Source organism: Poecilia reticulata, chromosome 23, assembly GCF_904066995.2.
Source record: "Poecilia reticulata chromosome 23, P_reticulata-male-v2, whole genome shotgun sequence".
Lineage (NCBI taxonomy): Eukaryota > Metazoa > Chordata > Actinopteri > Cyprinodontiformes > Poeciliidae > Poecilia > Poecilia reticulata.
Window position 1 is genome coordinate 5,631,483 of NC_088852.1, and position 15,930 is coordinate 5,647,412.

At 37.9% G+C, this 15,930-nt stretch overlaps 2 protein-coding genes and 1 long non-coding RNA gene across 3 annotated transcripts in view; 1 reads left to right on the forward strand and 2 right to left on the reverse strand.

Moving 5' to 3' along the window:
• Nucleotides 1-88: 88 nt before the first annotated feature.
• Nucleotides 89-3,033, reverse strand: snrpf (small nuclear ribonucleoprotein polypeptide F). Its single transcript, XM_008400475.3, has 4 exons — nucleotides 2,879-3,033; nucleotides 2,211-2,336; nucleotides 693-757; nucleotides 89-303 (listed from the first exon to the last, which is right to left on the reverse strand). Exons 1-4 carry the CDS (start codon nucleotides 2,879-2,881, stop codon nucleotides 237-239), a joined length of 261 nt encoding a protein of 86 aa, XP_008398697.1. The 5' UTR covers nucleotides 2,882-3,033; the 3' UTR covers nucleotides 89-236.
• A 3,883-nt stretch (nucleotides 3,034-6,916) lies between these two features.
• LOC103459150 (uncharacterized) overlaps nucleotides 6,917-15,930 on the reverse strand; it is a 48,343-nt gene continuing 39,329 nt past the window's right edge. The window contains exons 4-5 of the long non-coding RNA XR_532686.3: nucleotides 10,410-10,600; nucleotides 6,917-7,049 (exon numbers count right to left, since the gene is read on the reverse strand). This is a non-coding gene — a long non-coding RNA (uncharacterized LOC103459150). The remainder of the gene's footprint in view (nucleotides 7,050-10,409; nucleotides 10,601-15,930) is intronic.
• ntn4 (netrin 4) overlaps nucleotides 7,043-15,930 on the forward strand; it is a 30,092-nt gene continuing 21,204 nt past the window's right edge. Inside the window, exons 1-2 of the mRNA XM_008400477.3 lie at nucleotides 7,043-7,229; nucleotides 10,063-10,616. Coding sequence (XP_008398699.2) covers nucleotides 7,184-7,229; nucleotides 10,063-10,616 — 600 coding nt within the window. The 5' untranslated portion in view covers nucleotides 7,043-7,183. The remainder of the gene's footprint in view (nucleotides 7,230-10,062; nucleotides 10,617-15,930) is intronic.

Below are 15,930 nucleotides of genomic sequence, written 5' to 3' on the forward strand. Positions count from 1 at the left end.
GTCAAAGTGCACAGAGAGATGGGCGGGCGGAGCTCCAACCCATTAAGATTCAGAGAGAAAGAGAAAAACAAAAAGGACACAAATCCGCTTTAGGAAATGTTACAATAATCGTTTTATTGTTTCTGCAACGCAACACGCAAACAGGCATCGTAGTAAAAATCAAAATTTGTTTCACATGGTGAAAACACAAACACACGTCAACTCCACCACCGGGTACAACTACAAAAACATCATCGTCACTCTCTCATTTCTCCATCTTCCTCCTCCTCTTCCACACCTCGGATGTACAAGACATTGTTGCATCTGTGGAGGGAAAAATAAAAAAAGAAAGTTCAAACACTTTGTCCAGCACATTTAATTGTTAACAGATGTTGGTTAGGATTCCTGTTTTCTGCTACAACAAAAACAGTCTTGAATTTAATGCTCCCTCATTTTTCCCATTTTTAAAAGTGGCTAACAAATATTAGCATCCAAGTTGTGATTGCTACATAAAAAATCCTCAACACTCTGATCCAACTCAAAACAACAACAAAATGTTTCAGTTGCATACATTTTTTATTAAAATTTGTTTCTTCCAACGTGTTTCAGGGTCAGATTGTGGCAGTAAAATGTTAATTTTTTACACGTCATTTTCAGAGCACATCCATGTGAATAAACCGCGACGCTAATGCAATAAAAAACTGTTTCCATACCTGATCAGCACTTCACCAAGATGCCCCGCCAACGCTCCATCAACGTACTCTTCTGTGTTCGCCAACTGGTGGAAATCATGCATAAAAAAGGTCAAAAGGTTTTAGTGGATCAGGATGTTTTTGTTTTGTTTTCTTCCTCCTGTTTGAACACAGTCATTTCCTGTCCTGCGTCGGCCATTTTAAAAGCATCGCAGAGTAAAACAAACTCTGTGTGGCAAAAATTTACCAAGAAAGTTACTAAATGAAAGTTTACTTGGATATTAAGATCAGACAAAAACAACTCTGCCAATATTTCTCTCATTGATTTTTATCATCGCTGCAAAATTATAATTGTTTTCAGATTTTATTGATGTTAGAGATGTTCTTCACAGAAATAACCACATGAAAATCAAGTTCAGTTCATAACAACGAAGAAGAAAAGCTTTGGTAAGCAGTTACTAATTTATTTTAATTTTTTTAAATTATAAATTTATTCAAATGTGGATCAAAACGTAGGTGATTTTGCAGCGCCCCCTGCTGGATTTTGGGTAAAATACAGTGAAGAATTATTGAGCAGGTGTAAATTTTGTTTTTGGTTTAAATGTTTCATAATTTGATCTTGATTTATTTTCCTTTTTATTATTGTTATTATTATTATTCTTTGTGTAGCTTATAGAAGATGAGCATTAAATGAGGACCCAAGTCACCAAGTGGAAACTAACCTCTGGCCAATAACATTTAAAAAAATAATGTTACAAAAATGTTTCATTGTGATTTATTTTCCTACCAATTCAACAACAAACTAAGCAGGAAATATTTTACTTTGAAAATATATAGTAGATTTAAAAATAAAAAAATCTGGGCTTCATATATATATATATATATATATATAATGTTTAATTCTCAGCAGTAAGAACAAAGCTTAGGTAACTCTTCAAGCCAAATTTGTTGCATATAAAATCTTAATAAATTAAAGCAGATCAGTGATTCGTCTCATTGCCTGTTGCATCAGTATGACTACAGTTTCCACAACAAATACTTCACGTTCAGAGACAACATAACATCTGCAAAATATATTTACTCTCATTTCTAGATTTAGTTTGCATTTTCTCAGGTTTGAAGAACAAATATTAAGAAAATATTTAGGCAGGTGCCTAACTCTGCCTAAATATTTTGTTCTATGTAAAAAATTATGTTAAAGATCAAATTTTACAACTTGAAATTTTAAAGGATACTGAAACATTTAAGATGCATTTTTTCTTTCATAGCCAGAGTTTTAAAAAATTATGTTGACAAATTTCTGTTATTCAAAACCAAAGTTGGTTCAATGAGCTGCAGTATCAAGCAGGTCTTACTTTATGCTGTAACACGTCTGATAAAGTTCAGAAGCTTATTTACGTTCTGTAAATCCTGCTTGGATCAAACATCACAATCCAAGTAAGATACTGACATCTGAAAATATTGTTTGGAATCATTAGGTTCAGATTCTCACATTGTGAGTAATATTTAGTGTCAGGAAGAGCTCCGAGTTGTTCCCACCTGCATGTTCATGTATCCATCCACAGATACCAGGTAGCCTTTATACTCCATCCCCCACTTCAGCTTCACCATCACAGGTTTTCCTGTCAGGCCGTTGAGGAAAGGCTTCGGATTCAGAGGTAAACTCTGCAGGAAATGAAGAAACAGGAAAGAAAACTTTAGTTTACCACAAGCTACCAGTGAAAATAGAGGCAAAACAAAGACAGTGACATATTTTATGGTTTAGAAAGTAACAGGAACACTTATTTTCTAAACCAGATGTCACGAGTAGCAACTTTATGCTTTATAAAGCTTTTATTCTACTTGTGGTAAGAGGCTTTTTAAAAAATCCTAATAGAAAATCACAGGCGGCTTGACATCCTGATAGTGCAACATTTAGCTATAGTAGCTCCGTCTTTTTCAAATGAACCAATACACCTCCGTGCAACGTCATTAAAGTCTATTAAAGAAATTCTGCTTTTCAATAAAATGATTGCATGTAAATAGAGAAGGCAGAGGCAAACACGACTATTTAAACAGTTTGACTAATTGTGACAGCTTTATCGCTTTGGTCGAAGTTATGAATGAGAAGCTAACGATGCTAACGCTAAACAAAAGGAAACACACAAACAGGAAGAACGCTACGTCATATCCATGAAGTTTAAAAGCCGCGCTAAGAGTTTACTCACCATATTTATTTCTCTTCAATAGTTAATCAAACGCTAAAGTAGAAAATTCGATATTTTCGTCACAGTAACGTTTGGGTTCAAAAAACTAGCAGCACGCTTTGCCGCCGGCAGGAAGTACGTCACTGCTCATGCCGAGACAGTCTTCCTGTTTTTTCTTTTTCGCACCGCCACCTAGCGGTCAGCTATGCGCACACTCAACTAAAAAGAGAACGGCACAAATGAGAATTATCTTAAAACATTAAAACTAAAAAAGTGGGGAAAATGAAATAAAATAAAAATATTTAAGTCTTTTGACTATCTTTTTATAATGTACTAATTAAGTTTGGAGTGTCATATCTATTGTTATCTTGTCATATTTATAGTTTTCCACAATCACCAGTCAATATATTTCTGATTTTACAGTTTTTGTAAATGTTCATGTTTCGGCACTAAATGTTTCTATTGAATTTAATCATCCTTGGCTTAAAGCAGCATCTTCTTCCGACTTTTTAATTTATCCTTTTTGTTCCATGGTGTTATTGTAATCTTTAATAATCTTTATGCATTGTGTTACTTTTCTATTCTCTTCCATTCTATCCTACACCGTTTCGGTTTATTGGGTTCTATTACAATCTGTAAACATTTAGTTTTCCTCTGTTCTAATTTCTTGTATAAAACTGTGTTTGACAGTAAGATGTTTAGCGAAATGAAAACTGAGTTAAGGCATCTAAAATATTTGATATTCACCTGAGATCTGGATCGTGCAGGTTTTGTCTCTGCAGCTCTTTTTTTTTTTTTCTTTAGAGACATACATCATCATATGGTAATTGCACTTTTTTCCCTGCTATGAAGAGTTGATCCATTACTGACGCACATGGACAAGTTGAAACCAGCTAAGTAAATAAGGTAAAATCTGATTTTACAGGAACAGGTGAGTTCTTTCAGAAACATTCCTGCGAAATTGGTCTGGCACTTTCTTAACATGTTTGAAATGCTTCTAACGTTACATCACTAGACTTATTTACTTAAGTTTCCCCTAATTATCCCATCCATCAGGGAGTCTGGTTTCGACAATCTGACAAAACAGTTTCATAATTTCACTAAAAATCTGAGAAATAGGCAATACATGCCAATATACAAACAGTTTAAATACCTAAAAGATTTGTGAATTTACTATAAATAGACTGATTTAAAGAGATTAAAAACAGATTATCAAGATGAGCAAATGTTTTTTAAAAGATTCATATAACAGAAATGAAAAAATATACTAAACAATATATTAAAATAATCAAAGCTTTCACATACATCGTAAAAAAAAAACAAAAAATACCATCTCTAATTAATGGGAAAATACCAGCAGCTGTGGTTGCTGAAATTTAACCGCATTTCTACTGAATTTTACCACATTTTACCGACTTTTACCAGATTTTACTGTATTTATACGGTATAAATCTGACAACCATACTGCTGGTAGTTCAACAAAAATTAGAGATTTTTTTTTTTTACAGTGTATGACCATTAGGAGGCTTAAAATGACCAATTCAAAATCAAAACATTATTGGAAAATGATCTCAAATAGAGTGAGGATATGATCCTAACTGGGAAAGACCTGAAAAGAAGGAAAAGCAAAAACCTCCCATGCAGCTGCTCAGTGGTCGTTAAAAAAAATACTTTTTTTTTTTACGTTTATTGTTCATGAGCTTCCCAAGACAAGCTATTCCGGGATTTAAGCCACGGCTCTTTAAAACAATATGGCCTCAGTGTCATAAGATTCCCAGTCATTGTCTTGGCATCGACTCCAAGCCTTTCGTTTGTTGACGTCACCATTTGGAAAGAATCGACTTTGTTCAGGGAGCGAGTGGGAATTTTCCAGTCTGCTGCCTGATGCAGCTTTGAAGCCTGCAGAGGAGCGCCGAGCCTCTGGAGCCGCTGAACGGAGGACGAGCTGACGAACCCGACCATGTGCAAAACCTTCACACACTTTTGGTTCAAGTCCAGCGGAGAATGAAAAGTTACACAGTAAAAAATCAACAGCAAGATTTATTTCATCTAGCCTCTCATATAAAAATATGTGTTGGCTGTTCATTTTTCAAAGTTAGTTTTTAACTAACGTATCCTTGCATTTATAAATGTCAAAGGTCCAAACTAAATATCTAGTTTGCAAACTAAATATTTAGTTAGAAAGCTAAATATTTAGTTTGCAATCTAAACTTTTAGTTATTTAATTCTGAGCTAAATATTTAGTTTTCCAACTAAATGTTTAACTTCCAAATTAAATATTTAGTTAGATAACTAAATTTTTAGTTTGCAAGCTAAATGTTTAGGTCCCAAATAAATATTTTATATAGATTTTAGTTTCCCAACTAAATATTTAACTCCAAATTAAATATTTTACAAACTAAATGTTTATCCTCCTAGCTAAATATTTCATTTGACAGTTAAACGTTTATAAACTAATAAGTCTGTTTTCTTTAACAGGCTAAAAAATTATTTCTTGTACAGTGTAACTTTACAAACGGCGTTTAATAGCCGAGCAGCTCAATTTTTTTTTTTTTTTGGATTACAGTAAATATAAACTATAAAGTTGATCAGCAAACCTGCAGGCGGTTTGGAGAGAAAATGTCTCCTTGAGGGGGAGCGGGACCACTGACTGAACACAGACAAACAGAACCGAGGAAACAGGTGAGATAGTTTAGCTTGGCTCACTGCTTATTGGATACGGGTCACATCCGCAGAAAACGGGTCACGCTCCGATTACACAAGCTGAAGTTTGGATACAATTCCCGAACGCCAGGGGGCGCTTTAATGCTTACTGACTCGGAAAAGTCCCAGCAAATCCGCTTTTGCGTCAATTATTGAGAGCAGACGCTCGTGTGGAAAACAGAACTTGACGTTTCCACGTTGCCTGTTTATGTCACTGGCTTTCTACGGACAGCAACATTGTCAACAACAAAGGAGGTGATTGGTGCTCAGCAGAGCGATCAATCGGCGCTCCGCTCAGTGCGTCACTTTGTGAGACAATTAGTCAGGAAATGAGGATACAGAAATCAGCTTTTCACTGGGAATTCACATGGCGGTCCAAAACTGAGAGCACTGCAGGGAATTACACAACTGTTTATGTAATAAAGTGTCCTAATTTGGATCGACACCAGACACAGCGGCTATTGCGACTACAAACTTCAATTTGTAGCTCAGTTTACCCGCAATCATCACTGCACCTTTATTAAAATATATAATCTAATGAGCTTTGACAGCTTTATTGTTTTGTAGCACTGGAGGAATTACATGTATTTATCAAGAGAAAAGCAACAGAGTCACTAGAAGCACCAAAAACTACTGTAAAATATCAATTGTAGCTTTCAAACACATCTGATTAGATGATTATCAATCATCTAATATTTAAAAATTACATAATCAGACAGAAAATAATAAAGTTAAGTGGAAATTTTGGTATTTTAGGGACAAAAATGTAAATTCATATAAGTAACAAAAAAACAAAATCAGGCAAAATATATATTTTTCTAAATCAGTTTCTTTCAATAAAAAAAAAACATTAAACTTTAATAAAAACTGCAGTTGTGTGTCTGTATCTGGTGAATTTTTGGTTAAAACATGTTTGTTCTTCAATCAGTGGGTAGAAAATCCAGAAGTTTAACTCAAGAGTAGAAATACTTCATAAAAACATTACCCACGTAAAAGTAAAAAGTACTGCGTAGTAAAAGAACATCTTAAAAAATAAGTTACTCAAATAAATGTAACTGAGTAAATGTAACTAGTTCCAACAACGCAAATAAAATAGATTAGTTTGTGGTTACAGTGTGACAAAATGTGGACAAACCTAAATGAAAGCTCCACTAAAAGCGGTTTGAATCGTAAATCGGAGTGTTTCTTTAAGCAGGATAATAAGAAAAAAACGCGGAGGGAGAGAGGCGGAGCTGCAGCGCCGCTGTCACCAAACAAACCCTCCGCGTCTGTGCGCTCCTTAGAAATAGATGACCGGGCGGCGGAGTCAGACTGCGGGGAGATGAACCACGCTGCGGGTCTGAGAGCTGCAGACGAGCCGATTCATCCCTCCTCCTCCACCTCTTCCTCCTCCTTTGCGGGTCTCCTTCTCTCTCTGCGGGACGGCACGCAGCGTCCGGGATCATGTTGTTTTCTCCGAGCGCTGCGTTATTATCGCCTCATTGGGTCGCTGCTGAGTGAAAGAGAAAGTCCACACTAGATCTGAAGAACTTCTTTTTTTTTAAATTATTGTTTTATATTTTCAAGATATTTGCATGGTTTTCCGTCTGGTTCAGTTCTCTCTGGATTATCCTGCGAGGAGATATGCTGGTTTTATTTCTGATCAGCCTGGCCGTGTTGTCAGACGCAGGTAAGTCCAATTATTATGTCACAAACTAGTGCAATCAGCCACTCAAGTAACGAATACTGCCATGTAAAAAGCTTCTGGTGTTATAATAAATCAGTGTAAGCTGATTTTGAGGCAGGTTTTGAGGTTTTCCAGCTTGAGCTGCAGGTTCAGGACAATAAATCCAGCGGAACCTGACACTGTGGCCCTGCAGGGGGGTCACGGAGCGTCTGGAAGGCGTCTGAATGCTGCTCATCCCTCTCTATAGCTGCCAAACTTTATCTGTGTCAGAGTCCACGCTGGCTGCAGTCTGCGGCAGGCAGGTGCACAATGCCTCCATTATCCGGTTTTGCAGAACATTTCCGATCGAGGTAAATCACTTGACTTGTGTACATAGACACAGTGAGTCAGACTGTAACTCTGCTCTGCCTCGCAGGAATATTCATACCCCCATAAAGTCACATTACAACCACAAACCTCTATATATTTTTAATTGGATTTTCTTTTTTTTTTGCATCTGAAAATCTGCATTTAGTTCCCTTCACTTTGGTACCAGTTGTGGCACCCAAATGCAAATAAAAAATGTTAAAAATTTGGCAAAAATGGGCACATTTTGTAGTGGTAAGTATATTATACTATTATTTTGTAGAAAGTTGGGCTGCTATGAACATGCACCAACTTTTAAACCATCCATTCATTGCTTGGCTAAATACAGCAAAGATTTAAAAGAAAATTGTTCCAAATAAACTAAAAACATTAACCAAAAAAAGCCCAAAAAGTTACACAACTGTAAGTATTAGGGCAAATATGAGCAAATTAAACAATTATGTTGCTTAATGTTCATTCAAATATTAAATGTTTAAGTTATTGTTGTGAATTTAAAAGAGAAATAATTTGCAATTAGAGTATTTTTGCATTTTTAATTTAAGAAAAAGATAAACTTGGTGAATTTGGTCCTTGGTGCAAGAAATTTGGACCAAGTGTAAAATCGAGTGCAACCATTTGCCTTTAGAAATTATGTCATTGATTGAGTCCATCTTTTTTATGACCAATTTTAAAAATATTGTGTGGCACCTTGAAAAAACAAAAACAATGGAGAAAGAAACATGGTGGTGAAAGAATCATGCTATGGGGGTGATTTTCTTTTTCAGGAAGAAGGAAGCTGATGGGAAGATTGAAAAAGTTGTAATGGAGAAAATATGAACTAAAAACATTTGCATAGATAAGAATGGTAGCTATGCTAACGCTAAACCTCAAAGCACGTAACAACAGCAGAAGGTAATATAAAGGTAACTGCTAAACAACTTTTTTCCAAAAGCCAACACTAAACTGCTACACTCTTCAAAAACTTTGCAGAAGCTAACGCTAATCACATAAATGTTAACCCGAGTGGAAGCTAACGCTGAACCACTAAACATATAATAAAATTAGCAGAAGCTAATTTTAAACTGCTACACTCTTAAAAACTTTGCAGAAGCTAATGCTAATCACATAAAAATGAGTGGAAGCTAACGCTGAACCACTAAGCATATAAAAGAAAATAGCAGAAGCTAACGCTAAACTGCTACACTCTTAAAAACTTTGCAGAAGCTAATGCTAATCACATAAAATGAGTAGAAGCTAATGCTGAACCACTAAGTATATAAAAGAAAATAGCAGAAGCTAACGCTAAACTGCTACACTCTTAAACTGTGCAGTAGCCAACACACTGATCACATAAAACATTAGCAGAAGCTAACGCTGAACCACTAAACATATAAAAAAATTAGCAGAAGTTAACACTAAACTGCTAATGCACGGGACTTGTTTAGCAGAAGCAAATCGTAAACTGTTAAACACAAAAAAACTAGCCAAAGCTAATGCTAACCGGGTCACAGTCTGTGTGCCACATCTTCATCTCCTTCTAGTTGACGACTGGTGTGAGACTCGCAGACAGTTTCAGTTTCAGCATCTAGTTTTGCTTCCTATTGTTACTTCAAAGCTGCATGGATAGGATGACCAAAGTTGAAAATGTCAGAGTTCATCCAAATCATGGAAATGGGTGACATGTTACAGAAGTAACTGGTTTAAAAGGATCAAAAACTGTAGCCATCTTGAAGAATATCATGCTTGAAATGGCTTATTGGAAATATAAAAGTATAAAACCAGAGCGGTGAGCATACAAATTTTATGCTTACTGAAATGATCCTCCAGTATCAAGTCATTCTGATTTTTTCAGGTTTTGTACCAGGAGACAGTCGGCCCAAGGCATATGCAAATTAAGCAGCTGCTTAGGGCCCCCAAAAGCACAAAATTAGCATAACATATGTAAATATATTTAAAACAACACTAAAAAACACAGACAAAATGCAATTACACATGAAAAAATGATTTCTTGTTTTTATAGCTGTTACACAAGAAAAGGTTAATATAGTTCTTGTTGGGGAAATGTAAGGTAACTAACATGTTCGCTTGTTTACTGTAAATTTACTGCTCATCATCCGAGTTACTTTAAGATAATTAAAATACACTTAAAGACCAATTTGCATCACAAAATCCTTTTTTTTTAGTTTGCCAAAATCAACAGCCATAATAACATTGGTATCATGTAAGCTAAATACGAATGATGCTAATGATAGTAGGCAGGTTACACACATAGAGTAACCTAGGAATGATGAAGCATTTAGTGTTGACTTGTTGGTATGCTGGGCCTCAAATGAAAATCTGCTGAAGGCCCCAAAAAAGGCTTGTGCCGGCCCTGCCAATAGAAAATGGACCATATTGTGGTTCTGTTTGTAATAACTCTGTAAGTTCAGCTGTTTGGGGTACAAAACCTCCTCTACTTTGATGTGAAGTCTTCATTTATTCCTCTACCCAGGTGTTTCGGTGGAGGCGTTTCGAGCCGGTGTGGCTCCCCGCTGTGAGAGCAGGGCCTGCAATCCCCGCATGGGAAACCTCGCCTTGGGTCGGCGGGTTCTGACTCAGTCCGTCTGCGGAAACAACGGAACAGAGCTGTACTGCTCCTACGCCGAACCCAACGCCAACCCGGCCTGCAGCGCCCCCAAGTGCTCCAAATGCAATGCCGCGCAGCCCTTCCTGTCCCACCTGGCCGGCGCCATGTCCGACTCGTCCTTCCGCCACCCCAACACCTGGTGGCAGTCTGCGGAAGGCGTGGAGTCCGAGACGGTCCAGCTGGACCTGGAGACGGAGTTCTACTTTACGCACCTCATCCTCGTGTTTCGCTCACCCCGGCCTGCCGCCATGACCCTGGAGCGCTCGCAGGACTTTGGCCGAACATGGAGGATGTTGCAGTACTACGCCAGTAACTGCAGCGCCACCTTTGGGCTGGAGGAGGGAAAAGCAGGCAGAGGGAAGGATGGAGCCGGCTGCACCTCGAAGTACTCTGGCGCTTATCCCTGCAGCCGAGGAGAGGTGAGGTGAAACTGTCAAGACTTTTCAGAAAAAATAGCTCATCCGTGCATTTACATGTTTCCAGAAGCTTTTGATAACTTTAACCTAGGCCTGACACAGTAACAAATTTTACAGGACAATAAATCATCTCAGAATTTATCGCGATAAACAACAATATTGCTGATTTGAGACCACTTTTAAGTGAAATAATGGTACACGATCTAAAAAATTAACAAACTTTAAAGTCTAACATTCAACAGTATTCGATATTTAAAAAATATTTTAATATATTTTAATATATTTTAAATATCGAAAATAAACAAAACAAGCAAAGCAACAGCTAAAATGTAAATGAACAAAAAACAGCTATTTAGGACTAATCCACCAACCTGAAGCCGTTTCGTCCGGTCTGTAGTAGAAAGAGGAGAAAGCAACACCAGAAAAACAAACATGCAAATGGAAATGATCAAGCTTGTTTTATCTTGTGATTTATTGCTAATTGCCACAGGTTTAGACCGAAGTGTGCCCACATTTGCTGGTGAAACACAAAGGAGAATAGGCTGCTGCACCCTGAGCTGTTTAGTACTAACATTTAATGTGAAAGTTTGAAAACTAAAAGCAACATCCGTCTCAAAAATAGTTTAGAAAATAAACTAAAAAATGTTGTTCTTGTTTCAGAGCTCAGAGTCATCAAATGCTTCAATAGACCAAACCTGGTCCAGGTTCCAAACCAAACTGAAAAAAGTTTGTTTTTTCATAGGGCTGAAACGATTAATCGTGATTAATTTTGGAATAACTGGAGTATGCAGACTCCAAGAAAGGGTGTTTGCTAAAAGAACATTCAGCGCACTAATTAAACTGAAACTGTACAAACGTATGTATACATTTTTAGCAAATTGCCTTTTTTGAGTCTGTATACTTCAGTCAACGATTACTAGATTACTAAATTAGTTGATTATTTCAATAATTGATTAATCACGATTAATCGTTTCAGCACTAATATATATCGACTTAATCATCATGAAGAGCCAGATTTTTTTAATCCCGTTGCATCAAAACCCCTTAAATATGTGAAGACAGTTTTTCCCTCTGGACTCAATGACTGACCAGATTTAAATCCGGTGCTGAAATCCGACTTTTCCTTCACTCCAAACACATGCAGCTTGTCAGGAGGCAGGTGGAGAGGGGGGGCGGAACCACACCTGCAGAGAAAATGCTGGAGGTGTGTCAGCGTTTTCCAACAACCTCTGAAAAAAAAAAAGCTCCACTGATGAGATAATTTACATGTCGCGTGTGGACGGTAATCCGTGCTGCAGAATCAGCGATTTTCCCGTGTTGGCTCAGTCACCGGAAAAGTCAGGCTACAGGCGAGCGGCGTAGGAAGCAGAGCGAGAGCAGAGCCAGGTGATTGAGAGCTTAATCGGCACGCTTTGACTGCGGCGCTGCAGAGCTTCCTGAGATCCACTGATGTTTAATTGGAAGCGTGTGAGTCGGGAGCAGCTCTGCAGCTGCTGTGGAGCCGGGCGGTTATTTCTGCAAACCGTTTCTGACAGCTGCTGGAGCGCCGTGTGTAAACAGCATTTTGTTTTCCTCCCATGGTTTGTGGCTTTCTTGTGTTAGTGAGAGCCAGTTGTGCAGGGAGCCTGACCTTTGACCTGTGACGCCTCAACTGATGAGCCAGATCTTAGAAGAGGTCAGGCAGCGCTCCGACGGACCAGCTGTTTTCTTCTGCCGCTCAGCTGGCCGCTCTTTCTCCACCTCTGTAATTAGGCTTCACCCCTGAACCTGAGGCTCCAGAGCAAAACCAAGACAGCTGCACAGATTCTTTACACCACGGAGGCCGTTTACCTCGTTCATACACGGCAAACACACACAGTTTACCAAGTTAGCACACTGGAAACAAGACAAAACTAAGTTACAAGTAACTTTTCAGCAAGATAAAGGAGCTTGTTTTAAGTGTGATCCTTAATATTGATAACGTACTAGAAGGCCTGTCACGATAAATTCTGATGTATGATAAATTGTTCCAGAATTTATCGCGATAAATGATAACTTTTTTGTTTTGGTACCATTTTTAAGTGCTGTAGTGTAATCAAACTTTAAATGCTAATGAACATTTAACACTGGAAGAGATTTTAAACATCAAAATAAATAAAACAACAAATAGATTATGACGTCTCTGTAAATAAAAAAATTACTATATGAGACACAAATCACCCGACTGACGACTTTCATAATTCAGTTTTTGGTAGAAAGAGAAAAAACCATAAATCATGCCAATCAAAATTATTGAGTTTGCTTTAACTGATCATGTGATTAATTGATTTATTGATTATTTTGACAGGCTTACATGCTGGTACTATGGGAAAAATACATTTTTATATAAGTGAACTACATTTTCTTTTCATCAATTTTAAGAAGTTAGTTACTTAAAATAATCTCATAAAAGTTACTTGCAAGCTACTTTAGTCTAATCTCAAGTGAACTTGGATATTTGCACTAGAATCTAAACCAAAGGTACTGAACGTTTTGTGTTTTTACAGTGTAGCTGCTAACAGATTCAGGACATTGCTTCCAGGAATATTTGTCTGATTTGCTGAACATCTCCAAACCAAAACTCAGAGCAGATATCACTGCCATCTTGGAAATCTTCGCCGTCGCTCTCTCAACTTTGTGCTTCGTCACAAATCACCTCGACAGTCGTCTCCGTCTGCTCCACCCGGCAGAAGGAGACGGGTGGAGCACTTCTTTTCTGCAGTTTTGAAGGGTTGACCCAAGGTGCTTTAGCTCATCCAGTACCTCTGCAGTCTTCAGTCTCACTTTTACAAAGATAGTTGTTGGTTTTACTGAATTTAGTTTTGCAATACATACTGAAGAAATACTAGCTTGTTTATCTAATATCTCTTTGGAGAATCACATCAGAAGAGCGAATCCACAGAATCCTTGATAATACAGTAGAAAATATGGTTGTTATAAAATCTAACTGGTACCAGAACCAAAGGGCTCCAGAGCTGTTCTGAAAAGCAATACCAGATTCTCAATAAACGGGTTTCTATCAGAAACAGAAGAGAACAAGTATACTTTCAAGATGTTGGACATGGTTTTCTTTAATACTTGCAGCTCATTTCTTTTTAAAGGGGACCTATTATGAAAAGTTCACACGTTGCACATTTTTTCTACATCCATTTGGTTTTCTACTGCTTCTAAAATCAAACAAAATGCTTAAAAAAACCACCCAACCGTTTTATGGCAACAGATTAATGTTTTTTGGTGTCTGGAAAATGAGCTATTTCAAAAACTTTCCAAATGTGACGTCACAAATCAGCAGCCTCAGGGTTTCCCTTAGTGTATTATAAGCCTGGCGGGCCACCAGACTGTACTTGTGCCCCCACCACTAGGCTTAGCATTACTTATTAATTTTTTTAAAAATATGATGTTTGCATTTTTTAAGACTTTGTAATTGGTGTTCAGATATTAATCTTCCAATAACACATAATTATCAAGGTATAATTCAAAATTTCCTGTCAACTTTAAACATTTCTTAACTCAAAAACACGCGAGCTGCTGTTTTTGAGTGGTTGGTCCTAACCACCAGGTTTAGCAAGTTTTCTGGAGGAAACCTTGCGCCTGGCAACCCCAACCTGTTACCTAGCAACCCAAGCAGAGCTCCAGCCCGTTTGGTTCGCTAGTTTTACCGCTGTACAATGGCTGATGGAAAAGACAAGTATTTTGTTGTTAACTTACTATCCAGAAACCACTTGCTGCATTCTTGTTGGTTGTGCAGAAGGCTTCACTTTTGCTTTTCGTTTGTATAATTGTGCATCTGTTTGTAGGAATTTCTAGACATGAATGTAAACATTGAGTTTGGCGTGTTGCCAGCAGCAGCTTATTTCGATTTAAAGTGACAAGAGGTCCTAAAGCAGAACTGATCAGACTAAAATCTCATCATCTATGGATGATTTTGTGCAAAACATTTTTAGCATAGCCTATAAACTTTTCCTAACATGTTCAAGGAAGCATAGTAGGACACCTCTAAGGCTAAATGTGTAATCAGAACAATAATAGACCATGCCGTTATGCTGGTTTTGCAAAACAAAGGCTTTATCAGTAATAATTAGCTTCCACCTGCATCAACATGATTGAAAACTGACATTTTTGACCGCATAAGGAGTCAAAACGAGGCTCTGCGTGTTGTTTTTAGCAGCCATCAAAGCTCTCAGGGTTGCATGTGAGCTGCTGGGATCAGATAAGTGAGACTGGAGGTTTGGAGCTGGGTGTCGGAGAAAGGGAGGGTGGAGGTGTGGAGGGATGGGGGGTTGTAGCTCGGAGCGATCGCAGGCATTCTCGGTTTTCTGCTTCTCTCCTTTCTCTGGCGAACATAAAAGCGTGTCATCTCATGTGCTGAAAGCTTTCCGTGTTCACCTGTGAAGTGGTGAAAAGGTGATGGCGGAGAGACGGAGGGAAAGTATTCACGCGTTCATGAGGTCAGCTGTAAGAATGCAAGTGTTTGTTACGCAGTCTGACCTCCTGAGGGAAGAGAGACCAAAACTCCACCGAGTGGAGAAGTAACTCGTTACATTTACTTGAGTAACTTTATCAAAGTATTTCTACTCTTGTTTGAATAGATTTCTGGATTTTCTACCCATTGAACGAAGAAGAAACTTGTTTTTACCAACAACTCAGACACACTTTGCAGTTTTTATGAAAGTTTAATAAGTTTTTTATTTAAAGAAACTGATTTGGAGTTTTTTTCTTTTTGTTATGTTTGGTTATTTACAGACATTATTGTTATTTTTGTCCGCAAATACCAAAAATTCTTTGTATTTTGGCCCACCTGATGATGTAATTTGTAAATATTAAATGATTGATAATTTGATCAGTTACTCAGTAGTTGAGTAAACTTTTCGCCACCTGAGTGAAGTTGGCAAAAACTTCACTCAGGTTTTGTCCGATTCTTCAAATCAGACAAAACTGGTGTCAAATGTTTGTGCTGCAAAAATTTTTGTTTGTCTGATGTGCGCACGTGCGCGCGCACGCACACACACACACACACACACACACACACACACACACACCCCCACACACACACACACACACGTTTGCGTGGCTATCTTTGTGGGGACTTTCCATTGACCTCCATTCATTTCTGCAGCCTACCCCTACCCCCATCTCAATTACAGACCTAACCAAAACTCAATTCACACCTTAGTCCTAAACCTAACCCCTGACCCAAAAGCAGCGTTTCCCCTTCGGTCCCCACAACGTAGTGTGTGTCAGGAAAATGTTCCCCACAAGGTATTACAAACAAACGCGGGCACACACACACACACACACA